At 39.4% G+C, this 22,685-nt stretch overlaps 3 protein-coding genes across 5 annotated transcripts in view; all 3 read right to left on the reverse strand.

The window, feature by feature from the left end:
* Positions 1-8,242: 8,242 nt before the first annotated feature.
* On the reverse strand, positions 8,243-16,731 carry LOC1275283 (alpha-L-iduronidase). The gene is made up of 9 exons (XM_061659591.1): positions 16,388-16,731; positions 15,888-16,072; positions 15,714-15,809; positions 15,307-15,643; positions 14,425-15,246; positions 14,195-14,358; positions 10,915-14,020; positions 10,478-10,824; positions 8,243-10,409 (listed from the first exon to the last, which is right to left on the reverse strand). The coding sequence occupies exons 1-7, from the start codon at positions 16,729-16,731 to the stop codon at positions 13,881-13,883; spliced, it is 2,088 nt and encodes a 695-aa protein (XP_061515575.1). The 3' UTR covers positions 8,243-10,409; positions 10,478-10,824; positions 10,915-13,880.
* LOC133393673 (PRADC1-like protein) lies at positions 16,155-18,175 on the reverse strand. The gene is made up of 3 exons (XM_061659590.1): positions 17,570-18,175; positions 17,232-17,487; positions 16,155-17,127 (listed from the first exon to the last, which is right to left on the reverse strand). The coding sequence occupies exons 1-3, from the start codon at positions 17,694-17,696 to the stop codon at positions 16,833-16,835; spliced, it is 678 nt and encodes a 225-aa protein (XP_061515574.1). The 5' UTR covers positions 17,697-18,175; the 3' UTR covers positions 16,155-16,832.
* Positions 18,176-19,742: 1,567 nt separating this feature from the next.
* The window catches only part of LOC1275286 (serine/threonine-protein kinase 10), a 47,466-nt gene continuing 44,523 nt past the window's right edge, over positions 19,743-22,685 (reverse strand). For all 3 annotated transcript variants that reach the window (XM_061659524.1, XM_061659526.1, XM_061659527.1), the window contains one exon: positions 19,743-22,482. In XM_061659524.1, the coding sequence (XP_061515508.1) occupies positions 22,288-22,482 (195 nt within the window). In that variant the 3' untranslated portion in view covers positions 19,743-22,287. The remainder of the gene's footprint in view (positions 22,483-22,685) is intronic.

The following is a 22,685-nucleotide window of genomic DNA, read 5'->3' on the forward strand; positions in this document are numbered from 1 at the left end:
AATTAATTAAAATTCAAAATTATTTAAAAGTTAACTTAACTAAAATATAACATTAAAACAGTAATAGCGGACTGGTAGAAGAAGGAGACCGTAAGTGGGTCTGAACATTTCTATGATTACAAGGGGCGCTCGATAATTCAGTAGTTTAGTAAGAATGTTAATGATGCAATTTCTAGCGATTTGCCATAAACTGCTCGCAATTCTTTACGATCTTTTACCATTACGATCACGTCATACTGTCACTGTCATATTGTTATGGTGACGGAGATGCTCCTTTATGGACGAAGAAATCGCTTAAGTTTTGTTCATCGCCGGCGTGCTTTGTAAAAATACCAACTGTACAAAATATAGAACAAATCAACGTTATTGTAAAAAAAAACAGCTCCAACCGTGTACCGAAATGTCTTAAAAACTGATTTTAGGAATACAAATTAAAGATCAAAATAGCTCGCAATGATGGCGCCGTTCTGACTTCCACACCTTACTCATAGCGTCAAAGTATGGCTACAACGAACACCTCCCGTGTACACCATGCGTCCTTCTCCAAACCTTCTGGCCTGAACTACGGAACAAATTTGTTTGAAACAAGTTTGTCGAAACAGCAACAGTCTAGCATGATTACATCATAACAATTTATTCGTTTCACTTCGTTTGCGTCCGCTACCTTCCGTGCTGTAAATCTCAAAGGAACATTCGAGATATGCACATCGCCAACCAGCAACGTAAGCTTCTTTGTCCCGGTGAACAGATCGAATGAAGGATACAGCTTGTACCCAGTGTGCTTCAAAGCTCGCATCCAAATCATTCTGCTTACTGTTTGCTGACCATAGTGACTGAGAATGAAAGAGATTTGTCTGTTTTTGGGGCGAATCGTTTGCCAACCATCTACCTGGATAGAGAATTCCCGTGTGGCGACCCATTTCTATCCTTCGTTAGTTTCTACTCGCGCTCTCGTTTGGGAGTTCACGCAGATGAAGGGAACCGTTTAAAGATGTACATTGTTTGGACATTGACAACAACAAAAAAGTTTGATGAAGCGATTGTAATGAAGAAACTTCAGTTTGCTCAATATTTGGAATAATCAGGAAGTACAAATGATGAACGTACCAATCTACCAGAATGATACTTACCAACATTTCGGAATGATTTAAAGTAACATAAAATACGGAAAACATACAAAACCTTTAAAATGTTACTGTTTGCCTTTTGCGTTTGTCACTTGTTGTGTTTGTTTAAAATGATTCGTTTATTTAGGTATTATGCAAAAGAAGTTGCTCGGTGTTTTAATTTTTTTAATTACAAAAAGAAACTAAATATCGTACAACATATATTATGAAAAAAGTGCAACGTTCCAGACAGTATTGAAGTAAAACTAATCATTAAAAATCTTAATCGCATTCATTTTTGATTCATTCGCATAATTTGATAAATCTAGTTCAAATGAAAAAATAAGAAATAAAAAGACAGCTTACTAGTAACATTAAAATATTAAAAACTAACCAACTAACTACTAGCTACCACTATGATTTACGCTTCCTCTAATAGACATGGAAAGATCTAAAAGGACCCGTATGTTAATGTAGACAGTTAAAAAAACATATTTTCTATAATTACTAATAAAGTATATAACAAAATACTTCTAGTTGCCATAGTGTAGGTTTAACAAATACAACTTATTACCACGATGTAAATCCAACCAAATTGACGGTGTGGCAACATCATTCTCAAACCTCATTAATAAGACATGTTAGTAAACTTTGCGAAAAAACACATAAACCTGGCAAAATCCCTTTCCCACAGTTACAATTCTATCGCGCCCGAACCGAGTTAGGTTAGCAGGAAGGGGTTTAATGAGCGTACGGTTCCTTTACCACCACCACCACCACCAGACACTACAGTGTGGTGGCACTGGTTGAGCTTTATTTAGCAGTATTGTGGACACCATTTGCACATCATAGACAGGGACAGTGTAAATGTAGCACCAGCCTCAAATTACACAGCATTTACTGGCGGTGGCGGGCATCCAACCACGGTTGTCTACTCACGGTTGAAAGGGCACGCGATAAGAGCAGCGTGTACGGGTCGGTCAGTGAAAGCTTGTTTTATGATTCGCATCAAACAGTGCCCAAAAACCGTCGACCACAAAGCCAGGTGCACTTATTTGGCATCGTGGTGGTGGATTTATGCGACCTTTATTGTGCAAAACCGCCGATATAGCTGTTTTGTGATGGAAAAATTTTGTACCATCGAGTTTGAGCGATCGATCGCCCAATGGTCAACAAGAAAATGTTTGCTCCTCACTGCTTGTGGCCACTATTTCCAACTATTTGCTGTATAATTTCATTCATATTATTGTTTTTTTGTTTTTTTTTTAGTAAGGACCGTTCGTCCACATTCTTATTTTTGTTATATTAGAAGTATTTAAATCCGATTGAGAACAGTTTGTTAATTATTTAGTTAAGATTTCCTAATTTACATCTTAATTTCACGATTTTTATCATATCACAAAGATGCATCCAGAAGCTAGCGTTTTGATTGAATCATACAATAAAGTCAGTTTGCAGCAATTTAAAACAATTGAATAAAACCAAATTTTGCAATTTGGTTAAATATAATGTGGTTGCAAGGATGTTATTATTCATTGATCGATTGACTATTTGAATGTATTCCGAAATAAATTTATTCATTTATTTATTCATTGATGATTGATTTATTTATTAATTTATTTATTTATTTATTTATTCATTCATTTATTTACATATTTATTTATTTTTTCATTTACACTTTAATTCATTTACTTTAAATTTTATTTATTTATTTCTGTTTTTTTTTTGACTGCCACCCCGAATTTAAATATAATTAAGACTTATTAAAAGCAAGAGAACGAAGACAAATTGAGGATGGGAAAAAGCCAATTGACTCTTACTCCGTTTGCTTCCTATTCTGGAAGACTACGGCTCCGTTCGACTCCGGCCTTGGACGACTCCGAAATATGAACAAGAAAGTAATTTGGTTATTGAACAAAACTATGAAGAAGGAAGTAACAAATACAAATAACGTTTCTAAACGATCTTCCCTAGGTTGGTTGAGAAAAATTACATTGGAAATACAAAAACCGATTGAAACACACAACGAGAGGACACAGGGATATATGAAACCCACATTGGCAATACATAACAAACCCCATTGAAGAGCTAAATCTAATGTGTTTCACACGAATTAGTCATTTCGGCAATACTATAAAAATACTTTGCCTTTTCCAACAGTAATTATTTACTATATTACTATATCACAAAACATGAGCACTTTGTGGCTGTACTTGTCTGCTCTTCACAGTTGTAATTGCCATCATGACCATTCACAGCATATCGCTCATATTAAACATAATTCCCCAAAACAACCAAACAAATGACAATTTTTTACTTCACGATGAATACCGTTGAATTGATTACATAAATTTGCATACCCTCAGCCAAACATACACACCGAAAACACATGCAAACCAGCAGCAAATCCGGTGCTGGAGGATAAAAATGGAGGTTCACTCACAAACGCTCGTTGCTCGTAACGGGATGCTTTTGGCCGCGCAACATGAACAGTACAGGTTTAGGACGATTTGTGAAATTGCTTTGATGTCGCACAATTCATGCCAGGGACATGTTTAAAATTCCATCAACCAGCGGTGTGTGATGCAACCAGCGGGAGTAGTAGCAGCAGCAGCCTTTCAAAAAGCCGGTTTATTTAAATTAAGCACTTTACCTAGATGTAATGCGATCCATCACGTTCAGCTGCAATTACTAACAGCTAAAGCTACAGGGAGCGGAAGAAGAGAAGACAAATTAAAACAGCTTTGGTCAAATTAAAAAGACATCAATATTGCCCCCAGTGGCTGCCGCGCTACCACCACACGATCATATGCAACAATTCCATGAAACGCAACGAAAAATTCAAAAAAAAAACTCTTAAAAAGTACCTGGAAAAGAAGTGATGGCTAATTCCATCTTCGAACAATCCTATTAAACTAAATCCAGGATAACAACGAGGCTACAGCGAGGCTATACTGGAAATACCGTCAGTATTCCCACATACCCGTTTGTGATGGCTTTCCGGGCAGGAAAATCGCTTACGAAAGATCTAATACACCTCCGATCAACCCATTAACATTTATCGAAACCAATTTCCGAACTTTTCCCCCCACCACCACTGGGACTAATTTTCCAACGTTCTTTCTTTATCATTCGATTTTACTTTATGAGCGTAACAATGATGCAAAAGGTGTGGGAAAGAGGAGCGAGAGGGCGAGATGGTGGTAGGTAGGGATGTATTTTACCGAAAATCTGATTTCCCATCTCCGTTATGACCCACTTTACAGAAGCTTACCCAGTTTGGTGTTAGGCTGCACAGATTAATCGTGCTTTCAAGCGCTTAGCAACTCTTCCATTCATTCATATCGAGTATCTTACATTTGCCATTCTAGGGTGTACGTAGGAGCAACTTACAATATCCGATTGCCCCAAGGCTTTCCAACGCTTCCGTGTTTTTTGCAAATTTATACACTTTGTGTTTTTGTTGGGTGATGGAAGAAATTTCAAACCAATAAAAATGCATTCGTTTGCCTACTACGGAAAGTGAAAAAAAATGTTCTTGTTATTGTTTTGATGTACATTAAAATAACTAAAATGATATGAAACAATTTTGTTTGAATATTTTACATAAATTTCATTTTAAAAAATGCAGTTTTGATCGGATACCATGCTATTTTTTATCCATGCAATTTATCACTCCCGATATTTTGGTTAAAACTTTTATCTTTGTAGCTAAAATATCGCTCGATACTGGCGGAAAGTGCTGTAGAGTCCGTAAGTTTCCACGTGCAAGTGTCCCAAAATTATGAGAACCCCTGAAAACCCCTTTAAATAATAAAACCTTACATGGATTTATAAAATAAAATATTACTTTATTGTCTAAGTGTTGGTTATTTATCCAATACTTTTTTCCATTCACCAGGCGCAATTCCGATCTACATTGAACATTGGATCCGATCTGATCTACATTATCAAAGCATCAGCCAATGTTGAGTTATCAATCAGGACTTCTAACCAATTTAGTAAAAGTCTAAATCAACCTGCCTAGCCAACAATACTAGAAGAATACAAAGTATAAAATTACATACCAGAACATGTTCCGTTTACAAACATCCAAACATGTCTATAAATTAAATCTCAAAACAAAACAAACAACACCCTTTTAACTAACCATGAAATGGAAAAATAACTGGAACAAATTTAAAAAATACAAAAATAAAACCCAACCAAATCAGTTTGCATTTCAGAATTATAAATAACAAAATACTTTACAGAGAAAAAAAAGCTTTTCCGAATAATGTGAGAAATAAGAAACCCTTAAATATATAACTTAGTTAATTGCATAAGAATGTGCATAAAACGTTGCATGAATTCGAAAGGAAAAATCACCATTTTTACTAAATATGAATAATTGCAGCAACCAGAACTAAGCCATTTAGAAAAATAGTAGAATACTAAGTAAAATGTAATAATTTATTAATTATGTACGTTTAGGTATAAGTAAAAACAGGATGATAGGGTAAAAGTAAACACAGGCCACCTTTCCAAATCAAAATTTACTACCTCTTACCATAACACTGTGTGAATGGTCGTATTTTCGCGATTTCTGCAAAAACGGAAAGAAATAAATAAAACCAGTGAATCCAAGATAGGTGCAAAATGCGATTTCACGCCGTTGTATATTCTTTTATATTTAAAAAACCATTGTTACATGACTTTTTACGAAACACAATAATTCTAGAGGAATAGGGTAAATAATTTAAAAAAAAAACATTTGATGATTCTTGCAAAAATAGATTACTCAGTAAATAAAGCATGAAAAATATTCGTCCAAAAATACTAATTCTAAAATGTAAATACTAATCTAAACTTCCAATATTTTTGAGAACAACGTGAATTTTTAATTGTGGAAAACAAGAAATCAGTGAAGGGTTTAATTTCCCCTGTGATACACACATGTAGACTGTTAAACTACACAGGAGCAGAAAAAATGACGGAGTCACGAAAGACCAATCACCAACATTTGTACTTTACTGCGGGGTTAATAAAAAAAATCCCGTTAGCAGGGTCCAACCAACAAACGGTGTAGACTCGAATCGATACATAACTGCAAACCACACACTTTTTTTTACCTCAGGAAAAGGAACAGACCGTGTTGATACCGTCCATTGCATTTCCATTTCCAGTTGCTGAACTCGATCATATCACCAGAGGGTTAAGAATGTCATTCAAAGTGCAATTGCAAAACCACTGTTCGTCACGAGTTGGATGAACATTTGAACGATTATGTTGCTCATTCTTTTGCACCCGTCCCCGTTGTGGTGAGTGAAGTGACGCTCGCTCGAAAGCTATTTCCTGTCTTGCGATTGTTTTTCACCCTTCTAGGCATATTTTCAAAATTGTTTCCGCAAAAAAACACACACACACATACACGCAAATGACCCCCGGTGAATGTCACATTTTGTGGAAAACCTTGTACTCTTCTTCGCAACAAAGAATGTGTCTTTCAACCATACGTGACTCTTTTTTGCGGCAATATTCTTCATACTGTCCACTTACTGTCCAGCACAACGCAAGCAGAACGCACCGATTAAATTGTAATAATCACGCTAATGCACCATACTTTGGGCGAAGGCACGCGAATAGTTAAGCTTGCACTATAATTATCCGTAATAGCAGGCTCACCCTCACAAAATAAGAAACTTAGATGAGATTGTTTTAAAAGCAGATAAAAAAGTATTAATATACACAAAATGGGTGAAAATGGTAGCGTTCGCTAATAAAGTTTGTTATCAGAACAAACAAAAACCTAAACAGATAAAAAATACCGCATTTGTGCTGCATTGAATATTATACTGCATACATAGTAAAACGATCACAAAACATGCTCGCAATTCTCATACTAATTGCTGTAAAACAAACGACACAGTAAACAATAAACTGCATATTTTCTACACACCACCAACAATTACAGCACAGCCCATTGGTCATTTTCGCAGGAGCAAAAGCGACCTTTGCCCTCCGACCTACTAATTAGTCCACTAATTGGGGCTGTTGTCTGTGCATCTCTATCACATCAATCAGGTCGCGTTTACCTCGTCACGGAAGAATTGAGCGAATGCAACACCATGCAACAAGCGCTTGGCACGCGCACACTGCAATTTTCCACACAAATATTAATTAGTGACAGTAATGATGGTATCGATGACTCATTGAATGGTTTAATATACCTTTGGTGGTTGATTTAGTTTTCAAGTAGGTGTTGTCTCATCACCCGTTGACCGTTCAAGTGTAGAAACTAATGCTTAATAAATTAAAAATTTATTACAGGATTTTTCCAGTCACTTTCAAATATTGACATTGTTTTTCACCACGTGCAAAATGGTATTCCACATCACTCTGATTTTGTGAGTTTATTTCCATCATACAGAGTTTTCCTAGTAAATTTCCAATCACTACAAAAATTTTCATTGCTTGAGATATTTTTCAACAGCTGTTAAATGTTGCAATTGCATAATTTTTCAGTTCTTCTAAATGTTTTTAACACGTCTCACACATTTTTCAGTTCTTCTAAATGTTCTTAACACGTCTCAAGCTGCATTGAGTTGGAATGAGTTTTTTGTGATGTGTTAAAAATCATGGGTAAAAACTGAAATTTTATTTCATTTCATGAGACAAATACTCTATTAGTCAGCTGTTGAAAACCATCTTGGAGGCGGTGAATAATTATGTTCACATTCGAAAGTGAATTGATAGGCTCATTACAAGGCGTAATAAAGTATACAATACAATATACAGTGTTTTCCAAGTCACTTTCAAATGTAAACATAACTATTCAACGTTTCCAAAATGTTATTCAACAAATAGTGTAATTGCTTCATAATGAAATTTTAGGTTTTACACATGATTTTCAACACATCACAAAGAACTGTCAAACTCAATCCAGCTTCAATCGTGTTGAAAATCATGCTGAAAAAATTAAAATTATGATGATTGAATTGAAAAATCAGTTTGATGAGGATTAACATCTTGCATGCAGTTTATCACCTGAGAGAGTGAACACTACTTGCACGCGGTGACTACCATTTAAGTAATTATTGGATGACAATAGTGGAGGAAAAATGTTAACGATAACTGTTACCAAAATCAAAATTTCGTACTAAAACAGTTCCGGTCGTCCGAATGTCTTTATTTTTACCATAATTTTATGTATCGTGTTTCGTATTTATTTAATTAATTCATCTGGCTTTAACGAGCCTACAAAACCATGCTTAAACCTAATGCCTTATTCATATTCTTTAAGAAACTAATTTATCCTGGTCAAAAGGTGCTAGGTAATGAAATATCTAATTAAAGTTAATTTTAAAGTTAATATTAAAATACAAAATACAGTCTAACACTACGGAAAAGAAGCCAATAATGGTCTAGGTATAAGTGGTCTAAAAGGAGCAATTAAATTAATATAAGGTGACACAGAGGGTGCATCAATGAAACCACACATTATATTGAACAGCGCCTACCACAACTATATCGACAGACGTTTTTCGCGATTTGCGGAAAATCCATAAGAGATAGATAAAAACAGTGAATGTATGAGTTGTGCAGAATACTATTTCACATCTTCGTAAAATTTTTCATATTTTTTACCACTATTTTTTTACCCGACTTATGACGAAAAAACAAATTTATGGTCGTACCATAACTGTAAAGACACCTCGAAAAACAGGTTTTATGTGCTAACTAACGCATTTAAAAATCGTTCAAAAATATAAATAACATATTCAAGAAAGGTTTTAAAGAAAAATATTTTTGAACGAATTTTAAAAAGTGATTTTATAAGTTATTTTAAGGTTATATAAGTTTTATAAGAGTAATTATCAAAAGGTTTTCGTTAAAATATTTTCGCTTGTAATGGTTGTTTTGAAAATGCAAACCAAAGTTTGTAAAAAAGATTTTCAAAAATTATTTTAAAATTGCCATTTTTTTTAAATAATAAAAAATTAACGAATTTTTAACTTAATTTTTGTACAAGAAAAAAATTGATATTTAAAATATAGTGAATGATTCAAAATGTACATCACTTGATATAAAGTTTAGGTGCCACATTCATGTGACGTTTCCATTTCTCGAACTGGAATCCGTGGAAATCGATTAATTGTAATTCTAACCTCAAACAGGAATTTCATCAATCTCGATTAGTATGTATAAGGGATTCCGCTAATCGCAATGCTGTTTTGTCAGTTCCGTCCGTGTACACATTCTGTAAGTATTCCCTTGTTATTTTGTTATTTGTTATTTAATAACAAATAACAAATAATAAAAAAAAGATAAATTTCTTGAAAAACCTCGGAAAACTATGCATAAATAGCTCATATAGTTAGTCTGCTGTCAGAACTGCTGCCTTTCCACAAACAACTCGTCCCCAACCAACATGGCAGCCTGGTTGCCATTAGTTGTCATGAACCATTGGTCACGGAAATTTTACCGGAACGTAAAGCCTGGCCGTACCAAAGCCTCAGTTTAGTGCCCTACACTTTTAACAGTAGACCACGGAATTGGCACTACGGGTTTCAGCCTGGTTGCTGTTGACAATCTGTGGACGTTGCTGTTGATCAGTTCTTGGGTGTACACATTAGCAAAGTCTACCACAAACTGGTTCAACAACTCGTCGGCATATGCCCATTTTGTACAATGGTACAATGTGGAAAACATGTAAGGTTATCTCTTAAAACGACGACTCCGGCAACCTGGAGCAGCATTTTAGGAAGTCTTCCAGTACTCCATGTACCGCAGGTCCCGCAATCGCCGTTTGAAGTCAGGCGGAAGCCTAAGCTGCTGAATATGTGTTGACATCCGACGCCTGGATGTCATTCAGCAGTCGTGCGACAATTAATGTACCGGTAACCATTCACCCCCGAATAGACCGTGCCCCCATACGTAGGACTGACTATCCTGCTATGCTAACAATAAGGCAAGCTCACTTCATTAGTGGGTACAGACAGGCCTTGACCGACAACAGTTGTTGAGCCAAAGAAGAAGAAGAAGAACCATTCACCCACAAATAGCCTAGCTTACCAAGTACGCCTTTGTCTGCGAGAAGCATTCGTTCTACCACCGGCAAGTTCTTAATCAAATAACATTTGGTGGGTTTATCAAGTGGCGTAGGATGATTGATATGGTTCCGGTACATTCCTTGTCGAAAATTTCTATCCGTTCTTCGGGCGTTCACACCGTACCGGTAAAAACGGCGACGAGTCCTTGCATGGTACTCCGTTTCGATCGTGCATTTCTGGCTACTAACGATCGCCTTAAACGTCTTTACACCTAAAATAAACCATATATACGAAAGTAAAGTATACTCATCGTTTTCTTACAGCATTTCTTTGTCTTACTTTTCACGAAAGCACGTGCTGGTGCATCCGCGATGATTATCGCGAAAGCTGTGGCTTTACCGTGTACACAAGATTCCCTATCGTAAGCTCGTTTGCCTCAAAAGTCTAATTACGGAGATCGTCCTGCAAAGATGTCTCCTTCGTAGGACTTTTCATTCACCAAACCCGCGTCCTGCATGATACCACCGTAGGATATATCGGGTTTACGACTTACAGCTATCTACAATTGTATACAAATGATCAACACAGTTCTATTCCAAAACAAACCGTCAACGATTGAATGAATCCGCAACAGATTCGATCGAAAGCGGCACGGCAGAACGGTCCTAGAATGAACACTGGCAATCCTAGAATGAACAAAAATGCAGAGCAGATAGTCAATAGACATATTAAATTACTTTAATAACTGTAACCGTCGTTCGTTCATCGTTACATACCCGAAGTCTATGGTTGAGGCTGATCCGCAACAGCGAATCTCGAAACTTTCACGGCAGGATGCACCGGCAAATCTTGTACTTCTAGTGACTTATCCGGCGCTAAATTCGCTTTGAGGTCTTGGCCTGCCTCAGGAGTGTCCGTAACCGCTCGAACTCCTGCTCCAGACGGCTCCGGCGACTCCGACGATTCCGGCTCCGATCGGCTTCTGGGGCCTCTTCTGATTTTGGTGGAGTCATTCGTAAGGGATTTCGATTTTTTTATTCCGATTTTCCGGGTGACGAATTTACCCATCACTAATGCACAGTAGTCTTCGGTATAACACTATTGGATTGTCTACATTCAGCGGTCTGCAAATTTTGATATATGTGCCTGTGCTCCATCGGATGCGATTGTTGTTTTTTTTTGTAATTATATCATACAGACAAGAAGGTTCCAAATTAGTGATTCTCATATATTATAACTAATTGTAAAGATTCGTCATTTAAGGATCGGCAACAGAGTACGTTAAATTGTAATGAAATGAAATGAATGAAAACAACAAAGGTGCAATATTGCTTCTTAATGAAGCCGTCGCATGCCTTCCATGCCGCAAAAAATAATGAGGATTATTTTTTTAATAATCGCTTCTGTTTCAAATGCTCATTTTTTTGTCGTGTAGATATAATTGGAAGTCCGCGTGGTTGGTTCCCATACATAAAAAGGGGACCGATGTGTGGGGCTAACTACCGCGGCATCCCCCTACTATGTTCACCGTCCAAAGTCCTCGAATCCTTGATGCACAAATCCATCCTTTCTACCATCGTTGGACACCTCTCTACGCACCAACATGGTTTCATTCCCACAACCAACGCACAACCTCATCCAACGTTATGGGTTTTGTTTCTTCTGTTCTCTCTAATACGATATCTGGTCGCCAAACTGATGTCGTGTACACGGATTTTAAGGCTGCCTTCGACAGTTTACCCCTTGACCCCTTGATTACCAAACTCGAAAGACTCGGTGTCGGAGGTCGATTACTGTCATGGTTCAAATCCTATCTGTGTTAGAGTTTCGTCCTGCTTATCAGATTCTTTCACGGGCCTCTCTAGAGTCCCTCAAGGAAGTGTTATCAGCCCCCTTCATTTCGTTTTATTTACTGAACTCCTTCTCTGTTTGGTGTAACAACAATGGCCTTCACCTTTGTCCTAATAAGTGTTGCGTTATTTCGTTTATCAGATCTGCGTTCATTCCGTTCAGCTACTCCCTATGTGATACTGTCATACGTCGAGTATCGTCGGTAAAGGATCTGGGTGTGTGGCTGGACGAGCAGCTGTTCTTTAATACACATGTTGATCATGTCATCAACAAGGCCAACAAGTCATTGGGACTCATTATAAGACTCGCTTCTGAAATCCGCGATCCCCTATGCTTAAAGTCTCTGCTACTGGGTCCGACCTATCTTGGAATACGTCGCCGTTGTTTGATCTCCTCCAGGCGCGACAGCGATGGCCAGGCTGGAGAGTGTCCAGCGTAAGTTCACTCGAGTAGACGCTGCCTTCCCGGTTCTCATCAATCCCTTCCTTCATATTCTATCCGATGTCGCCTTCTTGGATTACTCCCCATCGAAGATAGACATTCCCACATCCCTGCAAGTTTCATCTCAGCTCTCCTTTTAAATGAACTTGTCATCCCATCCCTCTTATCCGCCATTACTCTCTATGCGTCCTCTCGTCGCCTTCATGATATACCTTCCCTATCCATCCCATCCCGCCAGACCCGCTACGGTTCGAACGATCCTTTTCTCCGAGCTCTATCGGCTATCAACAACTTTTATCAATTATTTGACATTAATGTCCCAGTGTCTCGATTCCGTTCACGTCTTCGTGATTTTTCTTCACTCCAGTCCATGTAATCTGTACCCGTCATCCTTATTTCCTCTCGTCAACTAACATTAATCACACACTTTGTTAAGCCACTTTGGCGGACACTTTCAAATAATATAATAATAATAATAATGTATGTTTCACATACGTGAATTTTAACCTCTAGTTCGACCGTAATGGTACTTTCCTCAATCCATATTACTATAATGAATGTTGGAAGTGGAGGACAATATGAAATGTAATATTGTTTGGCGGTTCGGGAGTAGAAAGTTTCGAAGATTTAATCCCTACAAAGATTCGATCGGATCGGATCCCGTTTATAAGTTTCGATGGGGATTCGATAGCGATTCCATTGGAATTCGGTTGCAAATCGATTGGGATTACGATCGCAATCTATTATCGATTGGTTTCCAATAGGATTTATTATAATCCCATTGAGAAACGAGAAATGCGCTAATCGTTTGAATCGCTATTGAAAACAAACGTTTTTAATAACATTTTTGATGGATTAAAACGAGAATAATTTAGTAAATGTGGCTTAATGATAAAGTTAAATCAATTGATGAAAATTACCCATTACCCAAAGAGGGATTGGGATTCGAAGATTCGAATCCCTCTGAGTATTCGTCTTTCCCAACACTAAAATGTAATACTAAAATCTGTTCAGTAATTTACTTACGAATTGTTTCTTAATAACTTTCAAAATAAGGCAAATTATTTCGCGGGCCTAATTAAATGTTGTGGAGGATCGAATTTGGCCCGCGGGCCTGACTTTGCCGACCGCTGGTCTACATTGATGCGTCAAATATAGGCGGCCTCAACCTTAGTGCATTTGTCGTTTGCGTCGAATTGAGTAACATTTAGATGGACCTCTTTAGTGCTGCATCTTTGTGCTTGAGCAAAGCAGCAACGATTCTAGGACATTGTTCTTCAATCGCTGGATAACGTCTGGCGTGTTGTTGATGTTAGATGTCTTTAATACGATGTGGAGCTAGTAGATGAGACGGTTCCCTACTGCTATAATGTGCCTCAATCGAAACTTTTTATAGCATGAAAAAATGGACGTTGTTTGCACATGCCATTACCGTTTTGTCTTCATCATGTTAGTTGATATGTTTTTCCTTTGATGAACCAAAGTGAAACGTTGCGTTGGTCCCATAATGAACCGGTGTAGAAAATGGTCCTTTCCGACCAAAAAAATCAACGGCACGCACCTTGTAGTATCCTACCACACCAGAGCATACTGTTGAGGGAATAGTAGATATAAGTAAAATTATAAATTTATTCGATTTTAGGATGCCATTCGACTGGTTTACTGCTGATGCCATTGAATGCGTACATTAGATACATTAATTCAACACGCAAACAGTTCATACATTAACGAGAGCAGTGCAAAATAAAAAAGATTTATACTAACCGGAACTGATGTCTCGTTTTCCACTAACAGGCATGATTTTACTAACATACTGATAAAACATGAAAGGTGTATGTTTAAACCTATTAATAATACACCATTTGTGCTTCCGTTTAGCATCAGTTGAGCGTGTAGATTTAAACCAAATCTGATACGTTCGAATACACCTACAGTAAAAGGGCAAGCAATTGATTAAAAAAGGTAATTAACTATAAATCTACACTTACACATACCGATGATCTTTCAATCCATCCGTTGACAATTTCCAATGTATTAACACTTCATCCTGAAACACCATCCTTACGCGCACACCGTAAACTTGTCCAGGGAGAGCATAATCATCACTGCATACCCGTACGCTAACAATCCAAGGAGCGCGCAAGTTTAAGGAAAGATTAATATTTGACAATCCTTTTCCACGCTGAACATTCTGAGATCCTGCCAGCAAAATGCTTGGAAGCTGAACTTCACGCATAGCAGCAAACTGCTCGGATGTTGGGTACGGTGGCTTGCCTTGCCACTGCCACACACGAAATGGATCGTTTCGACCATCCTGCACAGCTTCTAGCAGGTAGTTGAGGCGAGTTCCGATCAGCATATCGGTAGGGATGGAAATATTCAAATGCGATCGTTTCTCATGTACAGGGAAGCTATCGTTCGATCGTGATGCTAGCAAGCAAAGATACGTCATATGTTCATCAATCGAGGCTAAGTACGAAACATTACCCTCTAGGTAATGTGTTGGCCCAGCGAGTGGAGCCAAGTTCGCTAGCATTCCTAGTGCAGAAAACACAGGCTTTACCACGAACTGCACATGTGGCGGATTAGTAAGATTCATCTGAAACCGTGCAAACAGTGTGCGCTGCTCGAACACGTACGGATAGTAGCTGAGGAATGCATTATCGTGGGACAGAAACTGTAAGTGCTGTCCAAAGTCATCCCCGTCGGTAATTGCAGACCAATGTTGAGTGACGATCGAAAAAAGCATAGCTGCGTAACGCACATCCGCCTGAAACTGACGGGCCGTGGACCAACCAGCGATTGGATCGGCTTCACTAAAACGAAAGGAAAAGTGTATAGTTGGAAGCTTACATGAAATCAATGTACAAACTCACTCATTGGCAAAGCTTAGACGTTTAACATTTGGGAACCGTTTCAACACATCTTCCAGCAACTGTCGACCACCGTCGAGCACTTCGGAAGCCCAACGTCCGCTTCCCTTACGATGAAAGGTGATCGTCTCGAATGGACAGCTGTGTGGAGTGGTTGAATTACAAACTTCCAGCACAGACCAGCAGAAAGGATGATGTTGCGCTGATTTAAATAGACCCGCTGGACCGTACAAAGGAAACTTCACCCTTTTCATAGGATCATTGCCCAAATTTAAAGCACTAAATCTTTGACTCATTACATCCAAGCCTTTCCGGACGGCAAATACGTACGATAAATAGTCTGGAATTATTGAAAGGGGATTATAAAACTCTTCTCAATCGTCAGAAGTTTGCTTTGGAAAGGATCCTACCATTTACGGTAAAGTTCAACAAATTGTAGCTTCGTAAGTCGGGTTCATTCCACGTTTCAAATCTCCATCCTGCTACGTACTGCAAACCGTATCGATCTGGGTAAGACAAGTATAACAGCATATTTTTATCACATCTCTCCACAGTGATGGTAGGGATTCCAATTTCAAGCTAACCTGTATATCTTTCCACTAGTTGTTGTACTAAATCCGTCCAAAATGTTTTCCTGCAGGGTAGTTCAGAATAGCCTTTCGGTATGCCCATAAACTCAAATCCAGGATAAAGTTCTACATTATGCAGATGATTTATCAACATATCTAACGCGGTAAAGTTATATCGAGAGTGGTTCCTCTCCTCCGAACTGGAATAGTACAAATTATTTGAACGAAGTGAAATTGAAGAAGATTAATTTCTTTCAAAACTAGCACGTGCAGTTAAAAGAATCTCGTCATTAAAAGAATATATTTTACAACAAAGTTATCACAATCAGCTGCTGTGTCATACCCTATCATGACATCATACTCATACTCTGTATGGTCTTGGGGAATTGGAGATATATTGCTTACACTGCTTGCAATCGTTGGTTTTTGGAAAGAAAATTCAAATTATGGTTCCATTTTCTAGCCCTTGAAGATAATGTGATGTTACGCTTAGGAAGGTTTTAGATGTAACTTACACTTCAATAAGCTCTAGAAGCCAATGGATCCGCACATGGCTAAAACCACGAGCCGGCAGAGAGCCAATGAGCTCCAGGTTTGTCAACGTGTCTTGCGATAGCAAAAAAGCTGCACTTGCATTGCGCGGCTCCGGTGGGCACAATCCGGAGCTGGTCCAAAACGGTTTCATTAAACGAGTCTGCGTCAAATCTTTTCGTGCAAGTGTTACCGAGTGAGTGTTAAGTCTCGTTGCAACATCCCATGTGCTACAGCACTCCAGCACATGGCGACTGTCCGCCAACCAGAGCCATGATAGTAACATTTTCCCCAACAACAGCATTAGCGTCCTCATTGTTTCAGTCATCTTTGTGTTCAACACTGGTTTGCTTTGTTCGGTTTCCGGCAGATGGTGTTGTCGGTTGCCGAGCCGATAAAATATCAAGTTACCACCGCTTTATGGCTCGTTTACCAAGGCAACCAAGGCGGTTGATTTATCATGTGCGGCTGTATGAAGGTGAGATTGACGGGAATGTTCACGATCGCGTACGGTAGGTTCATCTTTTTTAGCGTCTGTCGAATAATTACTCCATTCTTGCCGTGCAAAAATCCAGCCGGAATGTCGGTATCGCGGTCGGTATTGTCATGCACCATCTCGATGTAGTAGTCAAAGTCATCGATCTCCGTATCATACTCGGTCACAATTATGGCTGCGCCGCCTATCGCTTCCACGTTGATGGCTTTGGTTAGAAACGAACAGTGGCTACAAATAGACGAAATTTGTAAATTACCAATTTTGAACCAAAGGAGTATTCTCCCACTTGCACACACCCAAACTGGGGTCGGCCAGTGCTTCATAGTACTTACCCCCGCTCGACGAGTGCAATGTTGCCCTCCAGCTCATCGGCGTTTTCGAATTTTGCAGAGCACGCATCCGCTGGAATCGCCGGTACCAGCTTCCCTTGCGGAGATTTGTATGAAATGCCAAACGTGCCACCGAAATCTTTCGCTGGTCGCAACCGATACGTGTACTCCAAGGCCGAAGGTTCTAGAATTTCGAAAAACACATCACCTGCAATGATGTCCTGCGTACGTACGCCATCGTTCATGTGAAGATTGTTAGCTAGAAGAGACACAAAGCAAATACAATGCATCAGGGCAGGGTGACTAAACGAATCCATCTGCGGGGAAATCGGGAAACTTACCACCGCACCATACGACTGATATCAACGTGAACCAGCAGAACGTACTAACGACGAAGTGTAGTCCCGCTTGCCGGCGCCATATTCGCAGGACCTGAGGCACCACAACGGATAAAGCGTGGCGCGTCATTACTATTCTTGCCGGTGCTTCTTACGGTGTTAACCTACCGGAAACTGCACACCACTCGGTTTTCGTACTTGCGTTCACCTAAACACCGACGATCGTCACTCACTGGCAAAGTAAACTCTCAAACATTCGATCCCTCTATATGCCACGCATTGCGCTTTTTGTACGGCAAAAGATAACACAAGCGTCTCAAGTTCGGTGGGACGATTATCTAAATGATGATAGTGTAATCTTGTATCAGCTACGACCACGCTCCGGAAGCGATGAGACCAGCGAAAAGAGAGCGATGGTTTTTTGATACAGTTTAGCGTACAAACTAAATATGAAAATGACCAACTACGCCAACGACAACTACTCGTCGTCTCGATTTTTGATTTCTATATTTTTCTTCGTAAAACTTTCCAAATTGTCCAGATATTGATTGCACTCTTTTTCGATTTTCCACGCGTTTTTGCTTTTGCAATGTTTGTAAACAAATGCCAGCAATGTCAAACGCTAACAGCTGTCAGATCAAGTTCGAAAATTTTAAAATTATATTACGAAAAACGTTGCTCTACTGAACTTTAAGCTAGATAGAAACGCTTAATAAAACGCTTTAAGAACAGAATGAATGAAGTGGATAGAGCACTAAAAACAAGTTGCCATTAATGAATCACTAAAGAGAAAATAAATGAAAATGAAATTAAATCAATTTCTGCTATCATTTCATTCCGCTTCCAATCAGTACATCCTAGTCTATTCTTTCAGCATATAAGAAGTATGTTTTGCGATTCAACTGCAATAGTTTTAGTTTCATAAACGTTTATTATAAAGAATTTTAAGAAATTTATCTGGCTAACGAGAATTACAAAAAAAATGTTTCAAGTAAATATATAGATAAACCAACTGTTGTGGAATTACTTCACCTCAAAGAACCTGTAGTGACGGACGAAGCTGGAACTATATAGTACCTATATAGTACCGGTACTCACATACGCATCTGAGACATGAACACTGTCCAAATCGGACGAAACCCTCTTAGACGCGTTCGAGAGGAAGATTCTCAGAAGGATACTTGGCCCCGTGTGTGTGGAAGGACAATGGAGGAGCCGATATAACGACGAGCTATACGCGATGTACGGCGACCTCACCGTCGTGAGGTCTCCCCAGGCTCCGATGGGCTGGCCATGTTGTGCGCATGGAAACGGACGATCCAGCCCGTAAAATCTTTTTAGGCCGTCCACAAGGACAGAGGAGGCTTAGTAGCCCCAAATTGAGGTGGCAGGAGGGTGTGGAGGCCTAAGCCATTCAGGGATAACAGATTGGCAGACGAAGACGCGAGACCGTGAGCGGTTTCGCATACTCCTAAGGCAGGCCAAGACTGCAAAGCGGTTGTAGCGCCGGATAAATAAATAAAATAATAACTGTTGTGGATCTTCTCATCTTCTTTGGCTCAACAACCGATGTCGGTCAAGGCCTGCCTGTCTGTACCCACTTTTGGGCTAGGCTTTCAGTGACTAATTGTTTCCCCCCCATAGCTGGATAGTCAAGTCCTAAGTATGGCGGCGCGGTCTATTTGGGGATTGAACCCATGACGGGCATGTTGTTAAGTCGTACGAGTTGACGACTGTACTACGAGACCGGCTCTGTTGTGGAACAAAACCATAAAACATATAAAGGAGCTTCTCGCGCAGTATAATATTTTTAACTCATGGCATGACAGTAACATCGTTTATGTATTAAATAGAAAATTACATCTATATCCAGCCTCGATTCCGTGGTACAGTCGTTAACTCGAACAGCTCGACATGCCCGTCGTGGGTTCGACGCTCCAATGATTGTTATCCCGCAAGAAGAACTATTATTATCCGGTGGCGTGTGGTACTGAGTAAGTCTCGAAATCCTGTAAAGGCCAGCATATGATCGCGTCGTAAGTCATTACGCCAAAAGAATAAAAAAAAGTCTAAAAAATAATAAAATCTACAAACCAGAAATTTAAAGATGGCAAGACTTTCGGACTTACGGAGTTGAACCTTCAAATTATATATAGAAGTACCAGATTTAGCGGAATTAGAGTAAAAATAAGAAATTTTATTATAATTCTGAATCGATATCTAACCTGCAAATTACAATATAATTACCCTTTCATTGCCATCTCACGCCTCAGCACTTGGTGCACAATACAGCACACGTGTGCGTCTTCACTCTGTTTCCTCTCTTCACTGCACATCATACTTTGCTTCTGTGAAATGTGTTTTCTTGCTGCTCTAACCATTCCTATACTGAAACTATCTAAATAAATGTATTTGTTAAATTTCGCTTCATTGCCTTTGCGTCAATATATATTCATACGTGTCTAGAATCACGAGAAAGAAAACATCCTCCATTCGGTTGTATCACTCAGGTCAAATCTTGGCTTTCCACACCACCCGCGACTACACAGCGTGTGGAAGAAAGTGGCGAATTATATCGTTTGCCTTATGGCCAGAAGCGCACACCTGTGTCTGAGTGTTTGTGTGTGTTTGCTGCAGTTTGCTTGGCCTGGGCGTACGGCAATATTTTGATTAGGTTTATGACTATTCTACGATTCCTTTCCTGACCTGGCTACTGTACACCACTGTAGTTCGTTATCATCCTGAAGGAGGTGAGTGTGTATGTGTGTGTGTATGTGTCTGTATACCATTTTGTACAACAGAGTATAGGCTACTTAAAATGGTAAAATGAAATACCCACAAAATGGTTCACTAAATTGTAACGGAAGTTGGGACGAGCAATGATGTTTGCCCATGTAACAGAATTAAACATCTTTGCTCGATACATGGGTTGTACACACGTGAAAGACTTTACAATTCAGGGTAGGAGACATAACAGAAACAGCTTATGTTCACACAGAACACATTACCAAGATAGCTGCGACTATACAAGGATCTACATCATAAAGAACATTTATTGCGTACACCACCTACCACCCACTGGACCGTGAAAGCGGCGGCAAACAAGTAAATGATTCACAACAATGCAAAAATATGTTTTACATTAAAATTAGATACATGTTTACACATCATAACGATCTCGCGATCGCACCAAAATCTTGGGGCGCAGTAGTTTGGGAAGAGCCAGTGTTTCTTCCCGGCAAATAAAAATGAATGGGATCGATGCCAATATTTTGTAACGAAATTATGATACACAACCTATTTATTAATTAAGAAGAAGATAAACAATCAATGCTAGATATGTGAGGTGCGATGAATCAAAAGAATTCACTGCAACACAGCTTCTAGGCTAAACGTAAGCTGTAGCATTGTTTTTTGCAAACTTTCTATCGTATCTCGATCAGCTTCTTCTTCGCATCATCCTTAACTGCTACTGGAAGAAGAAATCGCATAAACGCAACCCGGCGAAATAGTCACGATTATGGGGCGATTATGAAGGGTCTCACAATACGCACGTTCCGCTGTTGCGGTTAGGGAGAAATATACGTTATAAACAATAGACACTGCACTACTTGGTTAAAAGTATTAAAAAACGGTTTTGGCAAACAACAACGTCAGCATGTTCGTTGCGGTGTAATATTATTGTATACACACTAATACGGGAAGAAACAATCTTTAACACATGCGATAACTTGCTAAGCTATGTCTCATGATCGCTCGATCGCGCGGCGGTGAAAAATTGAGCTTTACGCTTATCCTGTACACACACAACACTAGTGGCATTATTCCAGCTTGCGGTACTATTAAATTACAGTTTTGGTAGATGCAACTCTTGGCGGTCTTCTTCTGGCGGGAGCTTTCCCTTTTTGCTGTTCTATCTATGCCACAATAAGCGTTCAAATGTACGGCCATATGTGACAAATTAAGCGATTGAAATAATGATACTAACACTAACCAATAAAAATGTACACCGTGTAACAAAAACTTCTACTTCGCTAGTCTTTCGTACTTCTTTTTTTTCTACCTGAACGAGTTCCAGTTAAAGAGCAGCGGGGAACTATGTGCAATATTTGTGTAAAGCATCTTCCATATAATACAACTATCGTAGGTACGTTACGACCTAAATTATTCTCTCCTCCTTCCCCGCTTTCGCTCTCAAACCGTATCGCTTCCACAACACATTGCTTTTATGAATCTGTGCTACTCACGAGACGTAGCTTCATCCTATTTGTGGCTTCAGTGAAGTTTTGATATTAGGGTTGGTTAGATTGTACAATAGTTCAGCGCGCACGCGCACAATAATTAGCTACTGTTTTTGCTGGCGCTGCTTTTGCATGATTGCTACATTATTTTTTGTTTAAAAAAAAACTACCTTATTGAATCTCGCCTTTCGCATTAATAGGGCGCCTATCTCCTAACGCTCTCGCGTTTATATTAGATTGGCAGAACTTCTGGGGACACTCTTTCGAAGGAATGTTTGGGCAACGCTTATCACTTGCATTAGCAGAGCTGCAGCAAACAGTTGCCTTCCTCGATCGACCACACTACTAGCTGCTGCTGTTCCGGTAACTGCTGTGGCCGATGCTGCTGTTGCTGCTGCTCGCACCGGCACCACCGCCGCTCATTCCGGTTCCGCTGCCGCTGATACTGTTGTACCGTGCCCTGAAGCCCGCCGCCCCCTGTCATGCGCCCAATCCATCGGAATATGAAGAAATGCTGCTCCGCGTCGACCCTCCGACCTGCAGCAGATGGTGATGGTGGACGTGCGGGTGGTGCGGGTCGTGCGATTGCGGGGATTGCGGTGGCATCGGTACCAGGCTGTTGCCGTACAACTGTTCCATCTCTTCCAGCTGCTGGGCAAACGTTTCCTCGAGACGCTACGTAACGATGAACGACGAAGAACGGTGAAAAATAAGAAAGTATTTGGGAAAATTTTAATAAAAAGCAAATCAAACACTGCATAAAGATCCATCCAATACCACAGAGAGAGACAGACGATGAGAACATAATATTGTGATCAACAGAACGAATTGTAAGCAAATGTGAAAAAACTGTGTTTTGTTTAATCCTAAAAGACGAC

This window comes from Anopheles gambiae, chromosome 3 (genome assembly GCF_943734735.2).
Source record: "Anopheles gambiae chromosome 3, idAnoGambNW_F1_1, whole genome shotgun sequence".
NCBI classification, from domain to species: domain Eukaryota; kingdom Metazoa; phylum Arthropoda; class Insecta; order Diptera; family Culicidae; genus Anopheles; species Anopheles gambiae.

Excerpts from the sequence above, each read along its gene's own strand:
- LOC1275283 (XM_061659591.1), bottom strand. The coding sequence starts at position 16,731 with ATGACTGAAACAATGAGGACGCTAATGCTGTTGTTGGGGAAAATGTTA. Across the intron at positions 15,644-15,713 it reads GTTGAACTTTACCGTAAATG|ACTATTTATCGTACGTATTT; the intron begins GTAGGATCCTTT and ends CAATAATTCCAG. Across the intron at positions 14,021-14,194 it reads AAAACGAGACATCAGTTCCG|TATGCTCTGGTGTGGTAGGA; the intron begins GTTAGTATAAAT and ends TTCCCTCAACAG.
- LOC133393673 (XM_061659590.1), bottom strand. The coding sequence starts at position 17,696 with ATGACGCGCCACGCTTTATCCGTTGTGGTGCCTCAGGTCCTGCGAATA. Across the intron at positions 17,488-17,569 it reads ATCAGTCGTATGGTGCGGTG|CTAACAATCTTCACATGAAC; the intron begins GTAAGTTTCCCG and ends TGTCTCTTCTAG. Across the intron at positions 17,128-17,231 it reads ATTGCACTCGTCGAGCGGGG|CCACTGTTCGTTTCTAACCA; the intron begins GTAAGTACTATG and ends GTCTATTTGTAG.